The 10,362-nt window shown below is 39.0% G+C and overlaps 2 protein-coding genes across 6 annotated transcripts in view; one reads left to right on the top strand and one right to left on the bottom strand.

Annotated features, from left to right (window-relative positions):
* The window catches only part of MED12L (mediator complex subunit 12L), a 327,428-nt gene that overhangs the window by 117,551 nt on the left and 199,515 nt on the right, over positions 1 to 10,362 (top strand). The window lies entirely within an intron of this gene.
* The window catches only part of P2RY14 (purinergic receptor P2Y14), a 59,134-nt gene continuing 50,461 nt past the window's right edge, over positions 1,690 to 10,362 (bottom strand). For 3 of the 5 annotated variants that reach the window (XM_060298496.2, XM_030873230.2, XM_060298495.1), the window contains exons 2-3: positions 8,767 to 8,871; positions 1,690 to 4,029 (exon numbers count right to left, since the gene is read on the bottom strand). In XM_060298496.2, the coding sequence (XP_060154479.1) occupies positions 2,993 to 4,006 (1,014 nt within the window). In that variant the 5' untranslated portion in view covers positions 4,007 to 4,029; positions 8,767 to 8,871 and the 3' untranslated portion in view covers positions 1,690 to 2,992. Of the gene's footprint in view, positions 4,206 to 8,766; positions 8,872 to 10,362 lie in introns of all 5 variants that reach the window. The other 2 variants (XM_030873231.3, XM_060298497.2) reach the window with 2 other exon arrangements.

The following is a 10,362-nucleotide window of genomic DNA, read 5'->3' as shown; positions in this document are numbered from 1 at the left end:
CCACCGATAGTGCATAAAGGTTCCCTTTTCTCCACATCCGCTCTAGCCCTTTTATTTCTTTTCTTTTTGGTGATAACTGTTCTGACCAGTGTGAGGTGGTATCTTATTATGGTTTTGATTTGCATTTTCCTGATGATTCGTGATATTGGGCATCTACTCATGTGTCTGTTGGCCATCTGTATGTCTTTGGAAAAATGTCTGTTCAGGTCTTCTACCCATTTTTTCAGTAGGGTTGTTTGCTTTTTTGATGTTGAGTTCTGTGAGTTCTTTGTACATTTTGGACATTAACACCTTATCAGATGTATCATTTGCAAATCTCTTCTCCCATTCAGTAGGTGGCCTTTTTGCTTTGTTTTTGGTTTCCTTTGCTCTACAAAAGCTGTTTAGTTTGCTGTAGTTCCATTTGTTTATTTTTCCTTTTGTTTCCCTTGCCTAAGGAGACACATCCAAAAAGATATTGCTACAACCAGTGTCAAAGACTGTACTGACTGCCTGTGTTTTCTTCTAGGAGTTTTATGCTTTCTGGTCTTAAGCGTTTTATCCATTTGAGTTTATTTTTATATATGGTGTGAGAAAGTAGTCCAGTTTCATTCTTTTGCATATAGCTGCCCAGTTTTCTCAACACCATTGATTAAAGAGGCTGTCTTTTCTCCATTGTATATTCTTACCTCCTTTGTTGTAGATTAATTGATTGTGTAAGCATGGGCACTCTATTCTATTGCACTGATCTATGTGTCTGTTTTTGTGCCAGTACCATCCTGTTTTGATTACTGTAGTAATCAGATTACTGTACTTTGCTGTATAGTTTGAAATCAGGGAGTGTGATACCTCCAGCTTTGCTCTTCTTTTTCAAGATTATTTTGGCTTTTTGGAGTCTTTTGTGTTTTCATACAAACTTTAGAATTATTTGTTCTAGTTCTGTGAAAAATTCCATTGGTATTTTGATAGGGATTGCATTGAACCCTTGGTAGACTACCTTGGGTAGTATGGTCATTTTAACAATATTAATTCTTCCAATTTGCGAGCAGCATACATCTTTCCATTTGTGTGTGTTGTCTTCAGTGTCTTACAGTTTTCCAAGTACAGGTCTTTTACCTTAAAAGTTCTGATATGCAGTAGCTGTTATTCAACTCTTGCTTCACGATATCCTTATTTGCATTGCATGTTGTTTCCTGAAAAATATTGCCTTTCATATTTCTGATTTGCTTTGGCACAGTGGTTACAAAGGCAAAACTTGGTGCTTCTCATCTTCTTTTATAATTTCAGTTTCTCCTGTGGCCCAGTAGGGGACATATAAAACACCAGCATTTACTAATTTGTCCTGACCAATGGAAACTGTGAATAAACACAGCCACTTTCTTTTGCAAATATACTTAGCCAAACAAATGCTATAGCAAGCTTAGTTTTGCCAGGCACGTTTATCATAGGTTTGTGATTTTGTTCTTTTTGGGAGAGGATATTTGACCCAGAGTTGGGAGCAGAGAGTTTTCATGAGGGTGGAAGGTGGATACAGAGTGTGAAAATCTTCTCAGCTCTTCCTCAGTTTAAAAGGTGTTTTCTCAGTTTTGCCTAAAATCTGATAAGGTCCTAAGAACATATGAAATACTTGTTTTGAAAAGTCAGTGGCAAATAGAATTTCAAAAATACTCTATGCAACTCCTTCCTGGGTACTCCTATGCCTTCTTTCTTTGTATTCTATTAGCATTTGTAATCGAGTGTACTAAAGAAACCACCCATGTCTTGACTATGAGTAAATCTGGTAGTGTTTTTTGGTATCTTGACTTAAGAAAAAACTTGACACTATTAAAATTATTTTTTATTAGTACATATATGGTAAGGCTTGAAGTACATACATATATATATATATACACATATATATGAAAACATGACTTACAAAAATGTTTGAGAAGAGCATTTGAAAGATGGGCTAAATGTCTTCCAGCCAGTTAATAGCAGAGAAAGAACTGAGCTTTGATGACTCAGAAGCCAGCAATCATATCCATATCTGCACATATGAAATTTGTTTTTCAGAAAACATGATGTGTAAATTTTCATTTTATGTGTAATTTCTCACTCATTATTGCAAATTTTGGATTTTCTTTCTATCAGGTCCAGTTGCTTTCTAAGAAAACTGCTTTTCTCTGCTCCTAGGGAATAAAGTGTGTTGCCAGCTGGGGGTATTTGTGTGCATATGTCTTTTCTCAGACATCCTAGATTTTTTTCCCATACCATGGAACAGGGGAAGTTTCTGGCAACTTACGCCACTATCTAGATTCCCTCTGTAGAGTTTACTTAAACATATTCTAGCACCAGAACACTAGGCTCATTAAGCGGCTTAGCTAATCTTCACATAAAACGTATTTAAGATGTATCTTACATCATCCTCAAAATGCTATCAGAGAAAGATTACATTTTTGTGCGGCGATGTACAGAGTTCATATCTGCTTTCCTTTGAAATGCCATGAAATAAATCCGTGGGCGATTTCTTAAGTAATTTTTTGGGTGTCTGCTTATCCTGCTTCTTCAAATCGGAGAAGACTTGACTTTTTCACTACAAACAGGCCTCTAATCCTTTATCAGACCATGTCTGCTTTTAAGCTGGTCTTTAATGACCCTGTTGAAAAGAATTGCGTAATATGCCAGCTTAATTCTTGTGTTTAGAAGGAGGAAGATGCCCCTGTGAATTGTCTTGATTACTTCCTGTCTTCCTTATTGCTGTCTAACGTGCTGTATTAACTGACCAGACTATTGATTATAAACGTAAACCTTCTGTTTTGGTGGGATAAGATTAAATAATGTATTATCTTTTCTTTGATGGTACAAAAACAAGCATGGAAACTTACATTTTAGTTTTATTATTGTACTACGTTGAATAGTAGTGCCTAGAGATGATACTTCTTATCGTGGACATGCTTCTTCTTCATTTGCCTTTATTATGTAATTGAAGATTACAATATGCATGCACAGACTTTATTCGAAAGGAGGTGGGAATTCACACAGTATCTGTGCTTTCTTGTGCTACATTTCCCCTTTTTTTGGAAGCTTCTGAGTCATGCTGAGCTTTTAATGGGATATGCAGTTTCTTACGTAAGACTTCTCTAAATGGATGGCACAGAAAGAAATAAATAATGGGGTCCAGGCATACGTTTGCAGCTGACAACAGCAGAGAGAATTCTTTCACATAGAGCAGGATTTCTTTTGACTGGCAGCTGTAATGGGTCTCTGTCTGGCTCCGAGTGTAGGGGATTCTGGCAACATGGTAAGGAACAAAACAGACAAAAAACACGCACATGATGCTGCATATATTGCGGCTAGATTTCTTCTTGACCGAGATGGAGTTCTTTCTGGACTTCAGGTGGGACTTAAAGATTTTCCTCGTGATAGCAGTGTAGAACACGACTAAGGAGAGAAACACAATCCAGAAGACGGCTACAAAGATGTAGTTGGAGGCTCGGTGCCACTTGAGGCCCAGTTCGTTCTTCAGGTCCATGCATTTAATGCGTGTGGCCTTCCCGACGCTCCGGTTGGTCAGGATCACGTTGGGGATGGCAAGCAGCAGCGTGAGGCTCCACACCAGCACCGACAGGAGCTTGCTGTAGTTCACGGACTGGATGAACGAAGTCAAGAGAGGCTTCACGATTTTATAGTATCTGTCAAAGCCGATGAGCCCAAAGAACATGATGCTGACGTACATGTTGACGTAGAAGAGCACGGCCGAGACCCGGCACACAAACACGTTCAGCTGCCAGGGCCCGAGGCCCGAGTCTCCCAGGATCTTAAAAGGAAAAGTCAGGCTCATCAGGAAGTCACTGACGACGATGTTTTTGAGATAGACGATGAAACTCTTGGAGCTGGGCACGTAGAAGAATATCCACCCGGACACGCCGTTGAGGAGGATCCCGGCCACGAAGACCACGAAGTACAGCACGGGGATGATTTGCTGGGTTATGAGGGTGTTCCGGGGGCAGGACCCCTCTGCGGGTGGGGCAGTGGTGGCGTTCATCATTGGGTAACTTCTGCAGGTGAGGCCTGGAAGGTGATGTGAAATAGTCACCGAAAGGGCAGTCACGACCTTCGAGTCATTTGCCGAGAAATAAGGGAAGGGCAAGAACTTGCCATGCCCAGCAAGTTCTTGAAACCAAGTTTTTGCTGTATATTCCTTAGGTGCCTGTCTCTTCCTCCCTTTCACCTTCCCTTCCTTCCTTCTGAAAAGGGAAGAATGGAGTAGACAGATGACAGGAAAGGAAAATTAGAGAAGCAGGACAGTCTGAGAACTGAGGTAATCATGGAGACCAGCGTTTCCCTAAAATGATAAAGGTCGCTGTACAACTCTGAAGTTCCAGGAATACTCATTTAAATATAGTCTCAAAGGTAATAAAGCTATAAAAACAGAGAATCTGTTTCATTTTATTCACAGCTCTTTAACATATTAGGTTTAAGAGCTATTGACACAGACCCTACTTTTTAGAAAGCCTACCCTATGTATATTTTAGACATAGGACTACATCTTACAAGCATACACGTCCAACTATAACTGGTATTTTTGGTATAGGATTATGGGTACCTTTAAAAGTTGAGATATTCTGTGGGGTTTTTCCCCATTTAAAAACTGATTTGCATTATTTTTATAAATTAGAAAACAAAAATGATAGAAAGACCTTAAGCATTCTGAGAAATGCTCCCCAAAGTACATTCTAGATCTGTACTGTCCAAATGGTAGCCACTAGCCATATGTGGCTGTAGAGGTCTTGAAATGGGGTCAGTCCACATTGAGATGTGATGGAAAATGCACAATGAATTTTGCAGACTTAGTACGCAGAAAATAATGTAAAATATCTCAATATTTTTAATATTGAGAATATGTTGAAATATTTTAGGAATATCCCATTAAATAAAATACATTATTAATCTTAATTTCACTTAATTTTACTTTTTTAAGAATATGGCTACTGGAAAATTTTAAATTACCTATGCGGCTTGCATCATATTTTTATTGGACGACACTACCCTAGGTATTACCCAGAACCTTCTTTTGTTAGAGAATCCTGTGTAGTCTTCAGTGATGTTGGACATGATGATTTATGGCACAAGGAAGATTAGCACTCTTTTGAAAGATTATTTGATACATCTAAGAAAATGTCTACTGCCCATCTTATCTGTAATGTCAACATCCTGTTTAACCCTTCATCCATTGGTCCTTGCCCTCCGGATAAAGTCCTCACTCTTTAACCCTGAGCTACCAGAAGTCCCATCTTGGTCTGATCCCTACTAATTCTACCTCCAGTGATGAGTTCCTGCTGTTCTGAACCCTTGTACCTCGTGGGTTCCAGGATTTCTCTCACCTTGGACCTTTGCACAAACTTGCATTTGTATGGAAGACTCTTTTGCTACCTTCTTGGTTGGCTAACTTCTCTTCATCCTTGAGGCCTCAGTTTGGATGCCACTTTCTTTAGGAAGCTTTGCCCTCCCAAGCCTTGGTTGGGGTGGATTGGGTGTGAGGTCCCTTGTATGTGTGCTCCTAGTTCTGTGCCTTTCTTCTGTCATAGCACTTGTCTCTCTAGCTGTTTGTTTTTTGTTTCCTCTACTACTGTAAGCTCCTTCAGAGGAGAGAGACCATGTCATTTTTTTTTTTTTTACCATTGTATTCCTAGCATTACATTTAGAACATTAGATATTTAAAATATTTGTGAAATAATGAAATGCAATCTGGGAATATAAGACATGAGTCCCTGCTCTTAAGAAATTTACATCTAGTCAGGGGTCATGGGAAAGAAGCATTATGGAGAACAGTGGGTTCTTTGAGGACAGAGAATGTATCTTGTTTATCTTTGTATTTCTGGTGCCAAGCATGGTGCTTTATACACAGTGAGTGAAGGGCTGTGTCAGTAAAATTAAGGAAGTGTGAGAAAGTAGAATTTGGGAATGTGGCATATGAGATTCAGTCACATGGCAAAAAAAAAAAAAAAAAAAAATCACACATGCAAACTTTGTGTGCTGTTTCCCCCAAAAGAATATGTTGCTTCTGTGTACTCTTCCTGCAAGCATATGGCAAAACTAGTTACATTTCTAGCAATTGATTTTGCCCGTCCTTGGACTTCCTTTGAAAGGAAATCCAATCCCCTGCCCACTTGGCTCTGATCATAATGGGTTTGTTTGTAGGTCCTCTGTGGCCTGTTTCATATATTAGATGGTAAGTGAAGGGGCCATGTTTTCTATTTTTAACTGTCCACTGTGGCAGAGAGTCTATATTTAGTAAATAATTGGTCTTGTCCCCTGATAGTAAGGTGCAGCTTCGTCTAAGAGCCAGTCTCACAGAGCTCAAGAGAATGCTCCCAGGGGTCCCGGTGCTGGGGACACAAGCCCTTCGGTCAGTGTGGTGCGGGGATCATGATATGTATTCAGTAATTGTTGGATTCACTGGAGTTTAAAATATAAAATTTTTAAAAAAGCAGATATGAGTACATTTTAAAGTAGAGAGAAATATTAGCTATATAATATGCAACTAAATACTGAAATAGTGAAGAATTTCCAGAAATGATTTAATGAGTACCAAATTTCTCTCCTTATAGAAAAATTATAGAAGCCACTGTATATAGTAATAGTGAAGAATTTCCCAGAAATGATTTAGTGAGAGCCACCATTTCTTTCCTTTCCTTCTAGAAACCTGTATAAAGACATTTTCTCAGAATCTCGTGACTTTTGTCCTTTCGCACTGCAATATGTCTGAATGTAGCCTGATGCCATGGGTCCACAACTCTGCTCTCTGGTTCCTCAGAGGGTCAAGAATCTGAGCATATATGCTTTGCCATGCACCTCATGCCTCCTCCTTTCCTCACTTTGAGGTTGATGGAAGGGGCTGGCTGACCCAGGTAAACTTCTAGAGCCGGAGTGCCTTCTGAAATGAAATGAGTACTCAAGGCTTGCTTGGGTCTTTCCCTCCAAATGTCTTCTTGCTATTTTGGGCTGTTTTTAAGCAACGGCAGATCAGAGTCTCCGTTTGAGACGTGTTGACTGGGGGAAGAAGCAGGGCATCACTGCTGCTCGTGCTGCTGTCTGGATGGATACAGCAGAGGCAAATTAAAGGCTCATTCTACGTAGGTAATGAGGTAATGGTAAATCCAAGACAATTTTAGTGGTAATATGCTCTTAAGTCTGTTTTTCTTGAGCAGTAGTGTTGATGGCAGGGCACTGTGACCTCCAGCTACATAATTTATCATATTTGGTCCTGGTGACTCAGAGTGTGGCAGCCTTTTCTACAGTGATGGATCAAGAGATGTGTGGAAAAGGGGCTATCTTAAGGTATCTGCGGCAAGTGAGGCCAGTTATATATTGAGACCAAAAGGCAGGAATACACATTAGATGAAAAATAGGACAAGCTGATAAAAGACATGTATTCCTTTGACCTTGTAACACCTGTCCAGTCTCCTCTCCTTGTCTTTAGTATAGAGGTGATTTAACATCCCGATAGACACCTACTAAAACTTCAAATCATTTCACAGATGGAGGAAATAGTAACATACGGATGCTGATTTTATACGGTAACGTAAAAATAAAAAGAACCAAATAAATCAGAAAGAAAGAATGTCTTGATGTGGCCCAGCAACCCTCCATTCCCTGCCCCAGGCTCTCAGCTGATTTACTATTTCTAAGCAGGTTGTCCCAGCCCATCAAAGACAAGAGACAGGCAAAGGGGGAGAAAGAAAGAGGAAAAGCACCTCTGGATGATCAACCGAAATAAGGGACATTCTGTGGAGCCAGTTTGTGGAAGTGTAGCCAGCCCTGCCCATGGACGTTACTTCTGAGATTACCTCTGAATTTCTATAGTGAAAGTGGTCATTATGTTAACCTTGAGGCTTCAGGTAACATAAGCACAGCTCCCTGAATTCTTGAGACTTCATTTAAGAAGGATTTCAAGATAAACTGTAATGGGGGGGAAAGAAATATATATATATATACACACATATATATACATATATATATACACATATATATACATATATATATACACACACACATAAAAGAAGAATGTGTGTGTGTGTGTGTGTATATATGTGTATATATATATATATATATATACACACAGCTGAATCACTTTGCGGTATAGCAGTAATTAACACAACATTGTAAATCAGCTATACTTCAATTAGAAAAAAATATTATAAGGCTTCAGCTTCTCTTAGGTGGAAATCTTCCTTGTTCCACAAATCCAGGTAAAGGAGAATGAAATGACTTGAAACGTTTTAGTCTATATGAACCGTCACTTTGGATCTTTGGTCACGTAATGGTGGAGTGGATCTATGAGACCAAAAGACAGCCGTTAATGTGTAATAAGAGCCTATGAATTGCTTTCTCTCATCTTTCTTTTGCACAGCTAGAATATCAATGGCAAAGTTTCATTTTAATCCAGATAGTGAGCGCTGTTGTTCCCAGTGAAATGTTAGGTCTCAGGATTGGGCTGCATTCGTATTTTCAGGTTGTAGAGTATTGCATATAACCTCAGGGCTCTCTCTTTGGGCGGAACTTAGTTGATACAGGACCAGACAAGGCGATGCTTGCTCCGGAAATACAATCATCTTAGTAAAAACATGCTGAGTTCATTACTCATCCTCTGTGTAATTACACACGGTGACCCATTTTTCTCTTAAAATGGACCACCTTCCACTGTTCTGTAATTCTACTTTCTCTGAAGAAGGGAAGTTATTCCTTCGTAATATTTTGATGAAATTCACAAAGCTCTTGATAACGGTAAAGGATCTGTTCACTTACGTTTTAAAATTTTTGTCTGATATGAGGTTTCCTTTCAGTGAAGTAATTTAGCCTAGTGGGCGCTTGTCATCTTGAAGTGGCCAAGGTGCTTCTTCGCTAATGATCCTGTATTGTAGGAGAAAAACGAAGATTTAATTAAGTTAAATAAATGCCAGAATGTTTTCATTGAAGAAGTATGTGTCGTAGCTGTGCACTTGCCTTTTAAATACAGCTTGTATAATTGTGCAGTATTTCAACATGCGTTTTTGTTGTTGCTTTACTGAACTTCGTTTTGGTTGTCACTATTGACGATGACTGATGTGATGTAAACCCTGTAAACCCTTTCCTTGAGAGGATTGCATATGAAGTGTTTTTAGTTATTGGTTTCTTTCTCCCCACCCCCCACACACTTTATGGGTTTGGTTGCTCAAATCAGCTCATTTAAATTACTGAAGTTAACAATTGACCCTTTTAGCTAGGAAATCATAGGCAGGCTTTTTTTGTTTTCTGGTGTTTTTTTTTTTTTTAAACCTTTGTACCATTGACATTCTGGGTTAGATAATTATTTGTCATGAGGACTGTCCTCTGCATTGTAGGATGTTCAGCAGCATTCTTGGCTTCTATTAGGGGCCAATAGTATCATCTCCCTAAGTTGTGAACAAAATGTCCTCTGGGAGGCCCGATTGCCCCTGGTTGATAACCACTGGTCTACTTATGCATGGACTTTGCCAAGATAACATCTGAAAGCTATATTGTATGATAGGAAGAGGATAGGTTTGGCAGAATGGTGGTTGGATTTGGTTCTGCCTCGGTCTAGGTTGTCACCTTTCTAAATTCTTCAAGGCAACCCTTCTCACACTTTAATGCGCATACATATTTCCCAGGGCTCCTGCTAAAATGAAGACTCAAGATTCCATAGGTCTGGAGCTGGGTATAATGTTGATGCTGCTAACCCAACGAGTACTCCTTGAAGAGCAAGTTTTTTTGTTTTTTGTTTTTTTTAAAAGACTGTACGTAGGGGACTTTAATAAATATTTGGTGAGGAGGGTAAAAAAATCAACCTTATTTTTCTTTGCTGTAGTTGGGACTTGAGGTAGGAAAAAATTACATTAAAAGGAGCCTGAAATCTAAGATTTTTCTTAGCGTTTACTCATTATAAATTTCATCATAATAATCTCATCCTTCTAGTCTGTAAATATAAATAGATATTTTATGGAGAACCAGTGGTAAAAAAAAGCATATTTACCTAGAATAGCCCTAAGAGGTCATGAAGTTCTCTTTAGAAACAAAACAAAGAGATTTAGTTCTCTGTGGTGGAATATTATATTTGATCCAGGTCAGTACTGAGCATGTTCTGGTCAGGAATGATATCTTCTAACTTCAGGAAACTGCTTACTCCCGGAGAAGGAAGGAGGGGCAAGGGATGCCATAGGGTGGTTGGACTTTAGTTGTATTTGCGGTATTTCACCTCTTAAATTCTGAAACAATGATGCCTCAATATTACTATCAATTAACACGGGGCGATTAAGTGTATTGGTGTTAACCAACATTAGTTTCTGTACTTTTGTGTACTTGAAATAGTTCATAATTAGAAAACAAAAATGTATATGGAGGGAC

This window comes from Globicephala melas, chromosome 4 (genome assembly GCF_963455315.2).
Source record: "Globicephala melas chromosome 4, mGloMel1.2, whole genome shotgun sequence".
In the NCBI taxonomy this organism is placed as follows: Eukaryota; Metazoa; Chordata; class Mammalia; order Artiodactyla; family Delphinidae; genus Globicephala; species Globicephala melas.
This window is presented reverse-complemented; position numbering and strand designations above follow the sequence as displayed.